At 42.8% G+C, this 17368-nt stretch overlaps 1 protein-coding gene across 1 annotated transcript in view; it reads right to left on the bottom strand.

Moving 5' to 3' along the window:
• The window catches only part of ANKAR (ankyrin and armadillo repeat containing), a 63102-nt gene that overhangs the window by 12505 nt on the left and 33229 nt on the right, over positions 1–17368 (bottom strand). Inside the window, exons 11-16 of the mRNA XM_044241146.1 lie at positions 13730–13898; positions 5768–6009; positions 4480–4633; positions 4234–4395; positions 1871–1977; positions 58–180 (exon numbers count right to left, since the gene is read on the bottom strand). Of these exons, the coding sequence (XP_044097081.1) occupies positions 58–180; positions 1871–1977; positions 4234–4395; positions 4480–4633; positions 5768–6009; positions 13730–13898 (957 nt within the window). The remainder of the gene's footprint in view (positions 1–57; positions 181–1870; positions 1978–4233; positions 4396–4479; positions 4634–5767; positions 6010–13729; positions 13899–17368) is intronic.

Genomic DNA, 17368 nt, shown 5'->3' with positions numbered 1-17368 from the left:
TGACAGTGGGTCTAAAAACCTTTCCACATGAGCTCTAACATTTTATTAAGATATTACCTTATCTGGTGAGTGCAGAAGTTGAAGGACATCGGCATACCTAAATCCTTCGTTTTCATGCAATTCGTTCTGTAACAGATCATTCCTTAGGACGATGCATGCCAAGGTAAATGCCACTTCAACCTAAATATGTGGTTTTCAGAAATTATTTTCCACTCATGGTTTATCAAATGACATATTTCATTATGCAGACTTTCATATGGGATATACTTATTCAACGGTAATATATAATTCATTGATTCCAGTTTCCTAATATTTATTTTTTTCAGTTCTCTAATATTTAGAGGTGGTATTTATAATGTTTGGAGGAATGTCCCTTATAATTTTTACCAGCTGTGAGCCGTCAGCACAACCACACGACTCCGCGGGGAGCACGGGAGAAGGAGCCAGAAATGGGAGGAGGCTTTATCTTAAGTGCATAGTTGTATCCCTTCCACATCTAAAACAATTTTTTTTTAATTTCCTGGCATGGGGATAAAAGCTGTTTTGAATCGCTTGTTGGCTACTGACCATTGAGTTGGAAGGCTTCCATGGAATGCCTCTGAATTAAAGCCCTGGGGAGCAGTCTGAGAAATACTGTATTTCGGGAGTCACCTGACGCACACTCTGAAGCCTTTTCAGGGGATGTGGACGAACCTCATCTATTGTGGGGACTCGACAGGTAATGTTCTTTAAGTATTACGTTATGCGTTTCTACGAAGAATATTATGAACTTGAAAAGCATGATTATTATTACAAAACTTTATTTACTACAGAATCATATTTGAAGAAAAGTATTGGAATATATTTGTGCTCTGTTTTTAACAAGTTAAAGGACTCACTGAAAACATATACCGAAATACAGATGGACGCAATTGAAGTAAACCGTTTTGCCATGAAATTGCATGTTTTAAAATAAAAATGTATTTTTATGTGGCATTTTCCATAGTCGTATGAAATTTATTTGTACTTTGAAAGTCAGCATAGGTTTTACATATAATTCAAGCCAAAAAATTGCTAGTGTAGGCTCCTTCCTTTTTTTCCCCCATCAGCTCCTATGAAAGAATATTCTCTCTCATAGCCAGAAAAGCTGCATAACTTAGAACATCTTCTCTCATAACACATTCCTTAAAAGAAATAATACTGTATTTACTGACATATTTGTGTTTTCTCATTTCTGACAGAACTCATACCAAATTTTGAAGACAAAATATATTTTTTGGCCTTATAATTTCCTGCCTGACTAACTCTAGATGTCCTAAATTTCCAAAGCTTTGGTAGAGGATTTGAATAGACATGAGCATCATTTTATTAAGGGCAGTTTACTAGAAGTAAATAGAAGAGCGAATGACTCTTAAACAACTCATCAATTATTTATATAAGAAAACTGCTGTTGCTGCCCAGCACAGACTGCTTGGTAGAAGGTAAAGCTATTTTAGTGGTGCAATAGTATAGGAATCACTTATATCTGAGAAATTTCGCTACATAAGTCACACACATCCTCATTATCCCCACCATTTTAGCAACCAATATCCGAAAAAGAAGGGAAGAAATTCTGTGAATAATCAGATATCTGAGGAATAAAACTTATTTAATGAGTAAAGACCCAAGACTTAATTATTTGAAAATGTAATATTTTAATAAAATTTACTATTTTTATAGCAACTTTTTAATTTAAAACTTCTAGAATTTTGTTTAAAATGTTAAATTTTTAATTATACTCCTGAATTTACATAAAGATACAAATTATTCTCAAAAAGTCATATTTCTGTTAATTTTTACTACATCAGAAAAAAACCCTTAATCAGAAAAAACCTTAAAACCTTTTATATACCTTGATGTTAGGAGAAGGGTGATTTCTCAGCAGTTGAATAAGTATTGGAAAGGCATTTTCCTCTACAACAAATTGTTGACTGATAGGATTACTTGTATGGGCAACACCTATAAGAATATACATAACAGTAAGAATATTTCTTTCCATCTTGGAAATGATAAAGTCAAACACAGCTTGGTATGTTGGATTAAGTTTTCTAGCATAATATGGTTAATAAATTACAAAAGGAAACACCATATTTCTGGGTATTTACCAAAAAGATACAAATGTAATCCAAAGGGGAACCTGCCCCCCAATGTTTATAGCTGCAATGTCCACAATAGCCTAACTATGGAAAGAGCCCAGATGTCCACCGGCAGATGAATAGATAAAGAAGATGTGGTGTATATACAATGGAATATTACATGACTTACACACAAATGCTCATGGCAGCTTCATGTACAATAGCAGGAAACTGGCAACAATCTAAATGCCCATGAGTGGGCACCTGGACGAACGGGTCATAGTATGTCCATGTGCATTCGGCAGGCTTGCCAGAGGAACAGCAACAGCGTGTGTATGCATGTAGGGAGGCAGATAATAACTACAGGTATCATAAGTCATAAAATCATCCGTCATACCACACAATGGAACATGACTCAGCATTTAAAAAGTGAACACATATGCATAAATATCAAAATAGCTATGCTGAGTGAAAGCAGCAAGAAAAAGGCATATCTGTATAATCCAGTTACAGAAAACTCTAGAAAATACAAACTAATCTATAGTGATAGAAAACATCAGTGGTTCTCTGGGGATGGAAGTGCCAAGAGGGGGGATTCCAAAGGCACACAATGAAACCATTTGGGGTGATGACTATATTCATTTATTTGACTACTGTGATGGTGTCACAGCTGAATGCTCATGTTAAAACTCGCCAAATTGTATGGTTTAATGTATTTTTATATTTTATTCTATTGTATATTTTATTTAAATATTTATTGTGGGGCTCCTGGGTGGCTCAGTTGGTTAAGCATCTGTCTTCAGCTCAAGTCATGATCTCAGGGTCCTGGGATCAAGTTCCACATGGGTCTCCCTGCTTAGCAGGGAGTCTGCTTCCCCCTCTGCCCCTGCCCCCCGTGCGCTTGCGCTTACACAAACATGCTCTCTCTATGAAATAAAATCTTTAAAAATAAATAAATATTTTATTGTATGTAAACTATTTCAATAGGTCTTTCAAAACCCTCATTTAAAATTTTCTGGGCATGCAAAGAAGTAAGAAAATATGATTCATAATCAGGAAAAAATATTGGCCAGTAGAGACCCAGAAATTATACAGATGCTGGAGCTCATTACAGGGACTTTAAAACAGCTATTTTAAATATGTTACATATGTTCAAGAGTGTAGGAGAAAAAATGAACATGAGGAGGAAGAAAAAGGGAGGTGTGTGTGTATGTATAACCACTCTAAACCAGCAAATTTGAAATCAAGAGTTTTCCTCCACAATTCTCATGGAGATCCCCTTGTCTGTGGCAAATGTAGATGGTTTGTAGACAGCTTCTAAGTGAAGTAATGAGAAGAAATTGCATTTGTGCATGGGCATTTACACACACACACACACAGTAGTTTTGTATATATGTTGTCATCTATTAGAATTTTAGAAACCTCTATAATCTATACCATAGGTTCTGGATAAAAAAAAAGAAACATTATTTTGTCTGACTTACTGCCTTGGAGCTTTAATGTACTTCAGCAAAGTAGCTTTTTCAAGCAAGGAGAAAAAAAATCTTTTTGGAATCAATTCCTACATTCTTCATTCAGCTAGACTATTTTTCGAGGAAATACAATCAACTACAAATAAAGATTTTTTTTTCTTATGTATAAGAAACAGTCTACAATCTGCTTCATGCATTCACAAAGGTCAGCAAAGAACTCCAATGTTTATTTTTGGTAGCTCAATCACTGACAATTCTATACACTCTTATAGACAACCTCAATTGTTAGTTCCTTTGCAATGAAAGGAACAATTAGACTTATTGGCCACTTTTATTTTTTAAAAAAAGATTTTATTTATTTATTTGAGAGAGACAGAGATCACACGTAGGCAGAGAGGCAGACAGAGAGGGAGAAGCAGGCTCCGAGCTGAGCAGAGCACCCCATGTGGGGCTCGATCCCAGGACCCTGAGGTCATGACCTGAGCCAAAGGCAGAGGCTCAACCCACTGAGCAACCCACCCCACTTTTACTCATTAAGGTCTTAGAGAAATAAATAACAATGATAAGCCTTTTATAGATTGAGTATGACTTAGGGCTTTATCAGTGGAGACAGAGAAGAAGGGAAGTATCTTACTGATAATTTAAGAATTAAGAAAAACTTCACAAACCAATACAAATGGACCCCACGGCTCTGATGACACTCAGAAGTGTGCCTTCAGCGATTTTACTAATCCTCAGTAAGCGAACCAACGGGGCGATGCCATTGCCCTCGCAGATCTGATTCTGATGCATCCTGCTGTCCTTACTTAGGGCTATGACTGCCTCACCTCCTGGTCAAGAAAAGCAAGAAATATGTCGGCTACTTCAAGGTGCTGCTCCACATGGTGCCGATTTATGCACAGGAAATAACTTACCCACGTACTGCATTTTAGCTGACGGCGACAAAAGCATATTTATTATAAAGTTGTATCCGATCTGTTCTGCCATGTACTTCTGCTGTTTCAGGGTTTGTCCTGCCAAGGCCCAAAGGGTTACAGCTCCTTGTTCCTTAACATCTGTTTGAAATGCCTATTAAAAAAAAATTCCATTCTAACAATGCACATTTTAAAAAATTTTTTATTTCCTTTCAGCATAATAGTATTCATTGTTTTTGCACCACACCCAGTGCTCCATGCAATACATGCCCTCTCTCATACCCACCACCTGGTACCCCAACCTCCCACCCCCACCACTTCAAACCCCTCAGATTGTTTTTCAGAGTCCATAGTCTCTCATGGTTCACCTCCCCTTCCAATTACCCAAATTCCCTTCTCCTCTCTAATGCCCCTTGTCCTCCATGCTATTTGTTATGCTCCACAAGTAAGTGAAACCACATGATAATTGACTCTCTCTGCTTGACTTATTTCACTCAGCATAATCTCTTCCAGTCCCGTCCATGTTGCTATAAAAGTTGGGTATTCATCCTTTCTGATGGAGGCATAATACTCCATAGTGTATATGGACCACATCTTCCTTATCCATTCACCCGTTGAAGGGCATCTTGGTTCTCTCCATAGTTTGGCGACCGTGGCCATTGCTGCTATAAACATTGGGGTACAGATGGCCCTTCTTTTCACTACATCTGTATCTTTGGGGTAAATACCCAGTAGTGCAATTGTGCACATTTATTGAACATTGTAGGGATGTTTTATAAAATATTCATTCTAAGGACGCCTGGATGACTCAGTCGGGTAAGTGTCCAACTCTTGGTTTTGGCTCAGATCATGATCTCAGGGTCATGAGTCAAGCCCCGTGTCCACTTGAGATTCTTCCCTGGCCCCCGCAACAGGCTCACGCACTCTCTCTAAAACCAACCAACCAACCAACCAACAAATAAGTAAAATCTTTAAAAAAAAGTTCATTCAAGAATTCGTTTTAGGGACGCCTTGGTGGCTCAGTCATGAAGCGTCTGCCTTCAGCTCAGGTCATGATCTCAGGGTCCTGGGATCGAGCCCCACATTGGGCTCCCTGCTCAGTAGGAAGCCTGCTTCTCCCTCTCCCACTACCTCTGCTTGCTTGTGTTCCCTCTCTCGCAGTCTCTCTCTGTCAAATAAATAAAATCTTAAAAAAAAAAGAGTTGGTTTTAGTTTTCTTTTCACTTTACTAAATTCAGTATTGAATACTTTGTCTAAGAAAAATGATAAGTTATCATAAAATTCCTACCTTGAGGAGTTTTAAAAGATATTTACTTAATGATTGTTCCAGAAATGCTCTCTGTATATACGGGTTGTAACTAGCCAGTGATTCCACAGCCATTGCTCCCTTCACTTGGACACTAAGTTGTTTCCCTTTAAAAAGAGCCACCAGAGGAGGAATGGCTCCCTGTAGAGCGATGGCATCCTGGACATCCCTGTTGTCACGGGCAACCTCAGCGATGGTGGCAGAAGATACAGCCTTCAGCACATCTTCAAATGAATTCAAGAAACAGTTAAACAAACTTTTTAAAAATACAAAAATGCAACTTATCATTAGATTCCTTATTAACAAAATCCAACTCAGAGAGTGTATAGAAAATAAGAGAAATAGGAATAAAATTGTCCAGATTCTCCCAACCCAAATGCAAGTATTTCCTTTAGTCTTATTCACTTTTTAAAGGAAAAGATATATTTAAGTAGTGTTACAGACATATTTAACATAATTGTACTATAAGCACAATACCTTACATTTTAATTTACCAGTAAAACATTTTCTCATTCCTTATGAACATCAGTGTCTCCCAAATGTTCCATTAATGAGTGTATTACATTTCCTTATCCGTTCACCTTTTAAAAAAATAGATGTCATTTCCAACTTTTCACTGTTAAACAATATTTAGGAGAAATCTTGGCATGAAAGTTATTTTTCTTTCCTGGATTTTCCCTTAATACATAGAGTCCCAGGTATTAGTGGAATAATTTAATATATCACAGTAAACTAGTTTCCAAAAATGACAATTTCATTTTACCCTTTCATAATCAGAGTATGAGAGTTCTAATGTGACTGTACATTTTTAAGTATAGATATCGATACCAGCATTAAGAATAAATACATACATTTAGTTAATTTGATAAGCAAAAAACTGTGTCTCTTTTTATTTCATATTTTTGGATACTGTTGAATCTAAATAGTTTCATACATGCTTATTATCCAGTTGTATTTGTTCTCTTTAAAACTTACAGAAAATTTATAAAAGTCCAAGAACTCCCTAAAGACTTTTTTTTTTAGCCTTTTCTTACTTTCTGTCATGATGTTTCAAACTTACCACATACCTGCTCTGCTCCAGCCCTAAAATGAACCATTTCTTCAAGTTCTCTTTTCTTTTAATGAGGAATGGTACTTAGAAATCAAGATTTTTGGGTACTAGATATGTTCATTTCTACTGAAATATCATTGCTTCTAGACTCTCCTAGCAGACAAAACTAGGAAAATAAATATGCTTCCAATTTTCCAATTCCAGCCCAACCCTACAGGATTCTTTATTGCCTTCCCGTATTCTGTATACTTCTTTTCACAGCGAGGCCACAATACTATCAACGTATTTCTTCATTTGTTCAGTTCTACAAACTCAAAACACAGGTTCAGGGCCGTTTCACCCACATCACTATGAAATACAAATCCAAAACATGTTTGCAGTTATCTTTTTTCCTCCTCTAGACTGAGATTATATAATGAAGTGCTATGTTCACCCATTTTGTTTTTTTTTTAAAAGCAGGGTCCACACCCAGTTTGGAGCCCAATGTGGGGCTTGAACTCACGACCCTGAGATCAAGACCTGATCTGAGATAGTCAGATGCTTAACCGACTGAGCCACCCAGGTGCCTGTGAAGGGCTATGTTCAAAAGTCACAGGTTATTAATTTTTTTCTTCTTCTTTTAAAGTCTTCATGTGGGGTCCCTGGGTGACTCAGCCAGTTGAGCATCTACCTTCGGTTCGGGTCATGGTTTCAGGATCCTGGGATCAAGGCCCCTGTTGGGCTCCCTGCTTCTCCCTCTCTCTCTCTCAAATAAATAAGCAAAATATTTTTAAAAAATAAAAAATAAAATCTTTACATAATTCATTTGAAATCTAGTTGGGTTCGTTTGTTTCTGCTTGTTTTAAATTTTTGTTTTCCCCCAGTCGCCTTATAGATCTAATGTGCTTTTTTGTAATATGTAAGACACACGTTTCCCGAAGTCAAAACTGTACAGAAAGTGTCTTTGTATTCAATTGGGCAGACTCAAAACCTAATGCTTGTGCTTTCACAGACTATTCAGGTTAGTTCTCTCTATTAAGGCTGACTGTACATATATGTGTGTATGTGTATGTTTCTGTGCATGTGTGGGTGTGCCTGTGTGTGTGTGTGCATGTGTGTGTGTATCACATATCAAATATATTAACTTTTTGTTATGAATATTTTCATCATTCAATCATTTGTTTTCTCAGCAAGTACTTTATTGAGGAGCTACTACATGCCAGGCACTGTCTTAGGCACAGAGAAACAGTGATGAACTGACGAGACAAAGTCCTTGAACCTTGTGGGACAAGCCAAAGGCCAGAAGTATAAAATTGCAATATGTTCCATACTAATTCAGAGTAAAATAAGGGAAGTGACAGGAAGTGATGGGAAGCTCATTTCTATTTGGAATTAGGTTAGAAGGGCATATAAGCTATGACAGAAAATTGGGCTTTATCTTAGGTGACAAAGAACAAGTGAATGATTTAAAAAAGGGTAAAAATGTGATCAACTTTGCATTTACCTATATAACTCTAGCAATACTTGGAATGTTAAACCCAGTAGGTTACTAAAATTAAGAGAGTGTGTGGGGGGGGATCATTTTTTAACCTTGTACTGCTAAGTCAGTCCAAAAAGTGGAAATTCCTATACTCAGCTGTGTTGCTCATTTCTTCCATAAAAGGAGTAGTGAGGGAGTGCCTGGGGGGCTCAGTGGATTAAGCCTCTGCCTTCAGCTCAGGTTATGATCTCAGGGTCCTGGGATGGAGCCCCACATTGGGCTCTCTGATCGGCAGGGAGCCTGCTTCCTCCTCTCTCTCTGCCTACTTGTGGTCTCTCTTTGTCAAATGAATAAATAAAATCTTTAAAAAAAAAGGAAAAGTGAGTTACAAAATTTCTTAATTTGGAGAATCAGTAATCACAAATGCATGACTTGGGTTCTTTTGGCACTATTTTTTTTCCTCTTTTCTTGAAGCAAACTTTCCAAAAGTGAGGCTGAAATTTTGATCTATTTGACTCCTGTGTCTACTTACCAACTGGATCCCAATTCTAAAGGGAGAGGGACTGTCTTAGCACCTCAATAGCCCAAACTGTCTCAAATGCTTAGAGGAAAAGCAGGGACTCGGTTAGAGAGCCAGCAAGAGTGGATTCAAACCACAACGAAGTTCTGAACAGTAAATACAACTGCTAAGGAGAGTGTGGTATATTAAAAACCAACCAACCAACCAATCAAGACAGACCGAGAACAGAGGCTGAGGAACCCCGTCTTTAAGAGTTTAGATGGAGTCGGTCTGTATAAGAGTTAAGAATGGAGATGGTCTGTGTCTCAAGTTCTGTGAACTGAATTCTGAAGTTTTCAGATTCTGGAAGGTCCTCACCGCAGGTAGTGTCTCCCACCGAGCCCCGCGGGAGAGGGAGGGCACACCTGCATGAGAGGGAGAGGGAGGGCACACCTGCACGAGCGGGAGAGGGAGGGCACACCTGCATGAGCGGGAGAGGGGAGGGCGCACCTGCACGAGAGGGAGAGGGAGGGCGCACCTGCACGAGCGGGAGAGGGAGGGCACACCTGCATGAGCGGGAGAGGGGAGGGCGCACCTGCACGAGAGGGAGAGGGAGGGCACACCTGCATGAGCGGGAGAGGGGAGGGCGCACCTGCACGAGCGGGAGAGGGAGGGCACACCTGCATGAGCGGGAGAGGGGAGGGCGCACCTGCACGAGAGGGAGAGGGAGGGCACACCTGCACGAGCGGGAGAGGGAGGGCACACCTGCATGAGCGGGAGAGGGGAGGGCGCACCTGCACGAGCGGGAGAGGGGAGGGCGCACCTGCACGAGCGGGAGAGGGAGGGCACACCTGCATGAGCGGGAGAGGGGAGGGCACACCTGCATGAGAGGGAGAGGGAGGGCGCACCTGCACGAGCGGGAGAGGGGAGGGCACACCTGCATGAGCGGGAGAGGGGAGGGCACACCTGCATGAGAGGGAGAGGGAGGGCGCACCTGCACGAGCGGGAGAGGGAGGGCACACCTGCATGAGCGGGAGAGGGGAGGGCGCACCTGCACGAGCGGGAGAGGGAGGGCGCACCTGCATGAGCGGGAGAGGGGAGGGCGCACCTGCATGAGAGGGAGAGGGAGGGCGCACCTGCACGAGCGGGAGAGGGAGGGCACACCTGCATGAGCGGGAGAGGGGAGGGCGCACCTGCACGAGAGGGAGAGGGAGGGCGCACCTGCACGAGCGGGAGAGGGAGGGCACACCTGCATGAGCGGGAGAGGGGAGGGCGCACCTGCACGAGCGGGAGAGGGAGGGCACACCTGCATGAGCGGGAGAGGGGAGGGCACACCTGCATGAGAGGGAGAGGGAGGGCGCACCTGCAGGAGCGGGAGAGGGGAGGGCACACCTGCATGAGAGGGAGAGGGAGGGCGCACCTGCACGAGCGGGAGAGGGAGGGCACACCTGCATGAGCGGGAGAGGGGAGGGCGCACCTGCACGAGCGGGAGAGGGAGGGCACACCTGCAGGAGCGGGAGAGGGGAGGGCACACCTGCATGAGCGGGAGAGGGGAGGGCGCACCTGCACGAGCGGGAGAGGGAGGGCACACCTGCATGAGCGGGAGAGGGGAGGGCACACCTGCATGAGAGGGAGAGGGAGGGCACACCTGCACGAGCGGGAGAGGGAGGGCACACCTGCATGAGCGGGAGAGGGGAGGGCGCACCTGCACGAGAGGGAGAGGGAGGGCGCACCTGCACGAGCGGGAGAGGGAGGGCACACCTGCATGAGCGGGAGAGGGGAGGGCGCACCTGCACGAGCGGGAGAGGGAGGGCACACCTGCATGAGCGGGAGAGGGGAGGGCGCACCTGCACGAGAGGGAGAGGGAGGGCGCACCTGCACGAGCGGGAGAGGGAGGGCACACCTGCATGAGCGGGAGAGGGGAGGGCGCACCTGCACGAGCGGGAGAGGGAGGGCACACCTGCATGAGCGGGAGAGGGGAGGGCACACCTGCATGAGAGGGAGAGGGAGGGCGCACCTGCACGAGCGGGAGAGGGGAGGGCACACCTGCATGAGCAGGAGAGGGGAGGGCACACCTGCATGAGAGGGAGAGGGAGGGCGCACCTGCACGAGCGGGAGAGGGAGGGCACACCTGCATGAGCGGGAGAGGGGAGGGCGCACCTGCACGAGCGGGAGAGGGAGGGCGCACCTGCATGAGCGGGAGAGGGGAGGGCGCACCTGCATGAGAGGGAGAGGGAGGGCGCACCTGCACGAGCAGGAGAGGGGAGGGCGCACCTGCATGAGCCGTGCCGGTGCTCAGCCTAGGAAGGATGACGAGCTCCGTAAGTTTTGCTGACAGTTCGCAGGTGAAAAGCACTGTGTGTACTTTCCATACAGCTTTCTCCTTCCACGGTGGGGTCCTGCGAATCCTAGTCAGTAACACAGCACAGGACGATCGAGGGCCAGAAGAAGGATGAACTGGGAAGCCGTACAGGGATGAGGGCAGGCGCGGCCGAAGGCGGCAGAGTAAGAAATAAGCAGCTGAAGACGGGTGAGGCAACGGCTTACACCCAACCAAAGCCGGCAAGGGAGGAAGTCCCGGAGCCAGGGGTGAGACCGAGGAGATAGTAATAAATCCGTCGTCTCAAGAAACTGCCCGTGACTCTGCTCTGGGGCCATTTTACCTTAATGAGTGAAATCTTAGGGTTGGTGAGAATGGTTAAGATGATCCTGGAATTAATAAAATTCCTTTTTGAACCCCTACACATTAACAACCCAGCTAACAGCCAAGAGAATTATTTGTTAAAGCACTAAAATTATAAATGAGGCATTTATAAATTATAAATGAAGAGAAAAAAATGATTAACTTTTTTCCCCAAAATTATCTTCCTTGGAATGAGGAGATAAAATAGATTACAGATTAGGATAAGTTACATTCATTAAGATAAGACAAGAGCCCAAAAGAAAGAATTTCAACAATTTATTTCTACAGTTTTCTTTCATGCATTTATTTACTGTATTTGTTCAAACAGTCTCTATAATTTGTGCTTTGCTCTAGCATCTAGGATTTGGAGGATGAGAAAGGATAGGGAAAAACTAGTCCCTGTCTTTACATTTTTTAGGGGGGGAGGGGCAGAGGGAGAGGGAGAGAATCTTGAGGCAGCTTCACACCCAGCACAGAGCTGGACTTGGGCTCAATCTCACAACCCTGAGATTAGGGTTGGACTGAAATCAAGAGTTGGATGCTTAACTAAATGAGCCACCCAGGCCTGCCCTGCTCTGTCTTTACATTTTAATTAAGGAGATAAGACAGAAATAATAAAATAAAGAACAATTATAAACAAGTAAAAAATTCTATGGCTGAAATAAGCATTTTAAAAGCTGGCTCTCTCATGCTTTTTTTTTTTAAACTTCTTTAAAAAAAAAGAATTTTATTTATTTAATTCTGTGAGAGAAGAGAGCATGAGCAGGGGGAGCTGTAGGCAGAGGGAGAGGGAGAAATAGGCTCCCCACTGAGCAGAGAGCCCTAAGTTGGGCTCGATCCCAGGACCCTGAGATCATGACCTGAGCTGAAGGCAGATGCTTAATCCACTGAGCCACCCACGTGCCGCTATAATGCTATTTTTAAAATTTATTTTTATAATGCTATTTTTTAAAACTGCAGTACAATATTGTATCGATTTTGGCTGTATAACACAGAACATAGTGATTGGATAATTCTATGCATTGTCTCTAACGCTGTTCCTAAAAATGATACAGTTGGGGAACCTGGGTGGTTCGATTGGTTAGTGTCTATCTCTTGATCTCAGCTCAGGATCTCAGGATCCTGAATTCAGGCCCTGCACTGGGCTACACAGTGGGTGTGGAGCCTACTTAGGGAAAAAAAAAAAAAAAGATAAAGTAGAGCCTAGTTACTGATGGGGCCGATTAGAGCAGACGACCTTGGAATTTTAATGAAGGGAAAGGACTTCAAATGATCTCCCCATACGAGAGGGGTTCTTAGAAGATGACGATCTTTTAAAAGATTTTATTTCTTTGTCAGAGAGAGAGCACAAGCAAGGGGAGTGGCAGGCAGAGGGAGACACAGGTTCCTCACTGAACAAGGAGCCAGATGTGAGACTCGATCCCAGGACCCTGGAATCATGACCTGAGTGAAAGGCAGACACTTCACTGACTGAGCCAGCCAGGTGTGCCCAGCAGACCCGAATTACTAACTCTGAAGCGCTAACGTAAGAGCAAGCTCTGTGCAACACCCCCTCATCCATACCCCGACTGACATGCTGACCAACGTATTTTTTCTATCTTTATTCCTGGAAAACTAGAACAGAAAGATGATAAACTGAGGAAGAAAAATGGGCAAGCTTTCCCCCATTTTTTAATCCCCTCAAATTTGGGGGAACTATGGAATTGAGGCTTACCCTGTTACGTGTCTGCTCACTGCAATGAACTAATTCCTACAGAACCGCAGAGATCACCGCAGTGCAGACTAGACCTCCCTCACAGCTTGTGAGACTCTTGTGCCGATACGTAATTCAGAATGTGGTAATTGGCCTAATGACATGATGACCTAGAATTCTGATATCCAATAACTAACAGCGAATCTGAAGCTTTCGTGGCAACTTATATATGGTTCCCAATGACCAATATATGTGTTGTTCACACAAGGCGTTGTTTACTCAAGTCCCTGGGTGTACTAACTGCATTCTTTTCATGATTTATGCCAGTAGTTCCATTTATTAAAAAAAGTCTAATTAAACTTCATTTTTAAACTGTAACTCTGAGAGTCAATTCCTTTTATAAACCAGTATTTGAACTTGAGTGTTTTGGGTATTTAGTTTACATTATACATGTCTAGATCCATTCTAGGACATGCATTCCTACTGGACAAGTCCAACCTGTATTTGCTTCAGTTCATATATCTGATCGCTTAGAAATGAAACAGAAATTGAGGCTCACCTGAATCAGAACTCAGAAATGTGATAAGATATTGGATGCCTTTATGGTCTCTCACTGCTCTTTGGTTTTGTTCATTTCCCATACATAACACTCGTATACAGTTCATTACATTTATTAGCACATTTTCTATGTCTAGCCTCAAAAGACTTATCAGAGCTGGGATTCCATTCTAAAAATAAAGGAACAAAAATTAATTGATGGGCATGTTACATGATAAACTCTGGTGGTATACACAACTAATGAACTGTTGAACACTGCGTCTGAAACAAAGAGTATACTATCTGTTGGCTGATTGAATTTAAATTTAAAAAACATTGAATTTTATAAGATTTATTCAGTCTTTATCTAAAAACATAAGTCCATAATCTCTCTCACTATAAATATCTGCTTATGTAGGAGAGGATGCCCACAAACAAATATGTCTACCGGTATGTCACATTAAATGACAGTTAATATAAGTTTGAGCATAAAGTAGCCTCCTCTACACTGAAGTAGAGTTCACTGTAACACTTAATAAATCTCTAAAAAGTAAAGCAACTGATTAAGATTAATTGAATACACTGCCAATTTGGAAATATTCACCATTGCAGACATTGTACTGGTAATTGGTGATTATATTTGTGCAACACAAAATATTTTAAAATGTGAATATAATTTCCTAATTTTAAATGGAATAAAGATAGCATTTCCCTCTATTAACAGAAATAATGCAAAAGTATTAAGAAAGATCAACAGAAATGTAATGTCATTTTCAATAAAAGCAGGAGACATCTACAATGTTGAGTCGCAAACAGTAGGTGTGAGTTACCAGAAGAGAGGAGCGAGATAGCCCATGGCCACTGTCCACAGGAAATGTTAGCAGAGCACAGTTTTCCTAACAAGTTGCCTCTACCTTGAGGGCAGAAAAAGAAACACACAATTCTCGGTCTGAAACAACAGGAATGGGTATGCAGGATGACAGCAGGCTCTTTCCTGGGTCTATTGAGAAAAAAATTTCAAAATTTAAGGAAAGCAAAGATTAGCATCAAATCATACTGAAAAGACATGTTTGGAAGAAGTAATCTGGTGGTGGGTACAATGGAAGAGACAGACTCCCTATTGTGGAGGGAACGGAATCTACGTTGCGAGGTACTATGCACCAGTCTCTGTTGGCTCAAGGAAAAGGAAAGCAGAAAGGATCCATGCACACAACTCTGTGGCATAATTCATAATTCATAATTCACTTCAAATATGTTCCTTCCCACCTATACTTCCTGCAAATAGCCAGACCAGAAAGAATTTACCTCATTCAAAGACGAGTAATGATCATAAAGGAACTAGAACAGTATCTGTCTAAATATATTTAAGAAAAAAATAGAAAAACTTACAACAGATGAAGAATGCTCATCAAAAAATATTGTCACAAAATAGATGAAACTGTGACCAAAAGTGGCATATTATTGTCAATGAAAAAAATTAATGAGGCAATTGCTTCTATAAAACAGTAATGCACAGGAGAGACATCAGAGCTCAGGAAAGGTTTTTTTTTTTGAGATGGGGAGAAGAAACGAGAGCTGAAAAAGCTCAGGAAAGATGTGGAGAAATATAAAAACCAAATTGTAATCAACACAAAAATAAATCGATGCTGAAAAACATAGCAAGTGACATGATAGGATTGAGAAAAAAAGAAAAATGAAATAAATTGAAGAGTGGACAAGGACGAGAAACAAAGTGACAACTACAGAATAGAGAATACAGACAGTTGCACGAGACAGGAACAGGTGATACAATACACAAATAATTGGTGTTTGCACAGACAGGTGGTCCTTTCATTCAGATCAGTGAATTCAGTGGTCAGTATTTGACTTTCACCTTACGAGAGCTTTGACAGTATTGATCATTTTTTCCTCTTTGAAACACCTTCTTCACTTGGCTGATAGGACAACAGATTCCTCAGGCTTCCTCCTACCTCACTGGCCATTCTTTCTTAGTCTCTTTGAGGTCCCTCAAGATCTTTCAACTTTCCCACACATCCTGGTGACTCAACTTTCAAAATGTAACACAGAATGTGATCACTTCTCATCATTTCCACAATTATTGTTCTGGTCTAAGACAGCGTTACATGTCATCTGGATTACCATTACAGTTTTTAAATCAGTCTCACAACATCCACCCTTGCCTGCCTGTTTCAGAACAGAAGGTAAAGTGATGTAAATTTCTCTGTGGAACTTCCCAGAACAAAACTGCTCAGTGGCTTAACATACTCAGCACAGAAGCTAAGGTGTCTCACAGTTGCCCACACAGCCTTACGTGACCGTCCACCACCGCCCAGCTGAGCATCTCCCTTTTCCCTTCCCTCTGCTACGTTCGCATTCCCGCTGTTCCTTGAACATTCCAGGCACATCCCGCCTTCCGTTAACTGTGCACTGTCTCCTTTGCCTAGAGTTCTCTTCTGGATGCAGAAGGATGGCCCACTCCCCCACCTCCTTGAGGTCTGTCCTCAAATGCCAGCTGCCCCTTCCCATTTCCCTGCTTTACTTTCCTCCTCACCACTTCTGCTCACCTAACGTACTATATATTTGGTTTATCTGCGTTGTTTATTGTCTTGCTGCTCCCAGCTACAAGCTCCATGACACTGGAGTTTGGTCTGTCTCACTCACTGCTGTCACCCAGCATCTAGAATAAAATTTTCCATCTAAGAAACCCACAAAAAGTACTCGTGTGTAGGGACTATGACTACTACAGGAAAAAAAAATAATTAAACATACGAATTAGGAAAACATTCCAAAAATAAAAGATGAATAGACATGTTGAGAAGTTATAGCAGATCCCAGGAAAAACAGGTAACTACTGTTGATGTGTCAGTCCTGGACTTTAAAGATAAAAAGAGAAAGAAAACACTGACCATCCAGTAGAAGATTAAAAAATAAAATTAACAAAATGATAGGACTAAGATTAAACATCGTGTCAATCAATGTAAATGAGCCATACTCAAAAAAAGTGAATGACAAAGCAAAACTTAACTACACTGTATACAAGGACACACTTATCCTAACTCTGGCTACTTGTCAGATGAACTGGAGATTTCGGAGTTCTACATGAAGATGAACTCTAGAGGTGGGCCCAGGGCATCCCTATTTCTAATATATTTTCCAAATGATAACAAACCGACCAACAGGAAATGACTCAAAAAGTTAGGACGGGTGGGCGACGCCGAATTACTCCTGAGAACACAAAGGAAACCGAGATCACGGACTGCTCCGGACCGGACAGAACCGAGGCCGGGGTACAACGTTGCCCAACGGCACCTGTGGTCGCGAACAGCTCCGTCCACGTGAGGAAGCGTCGCCGGACGAAGGCCACGGGGACCTTCCGTGGACAGGAGCAGACACTGAGGTGGATTTACTTGAGGACACACCGCGGGGCGGAGGCGCCGCGGTCGCAAGAGGGGACTTCCCGGCGCGCCGTCGGGCCACCGCGTCCAGCCAGAGCCCGCGGCCGCGTGTCTCCGGGAATCTCGGGGACACACGACACCCTGGCGCTGAGGAGGTCGCGGCCCTCCCCGTGTCACCGCCGGGGACAGCCTCACACGTGCTGTCGGTGAGACGCGGTCCCCGGGGCCCCTTGCGCGCCCACCCGCGCCGGAGCGCGTCGAGCCGG

Source organism: Neovison vison, chromosome 3 (genome assembly GCF_020171115.1).
Source record: "Neovison vison isolate M4711 chromosome 3, ASM_NN_V1, whole genome shotgun sequence".
NCBI lineage: Eukaryota > Metazoa > Chordata > Mammalia > Carnivora > Mustelidae > Neogale > Neogale vison.
This window is presented reverse-complemented; position numbering and strand designations above follow the sequence as displayed.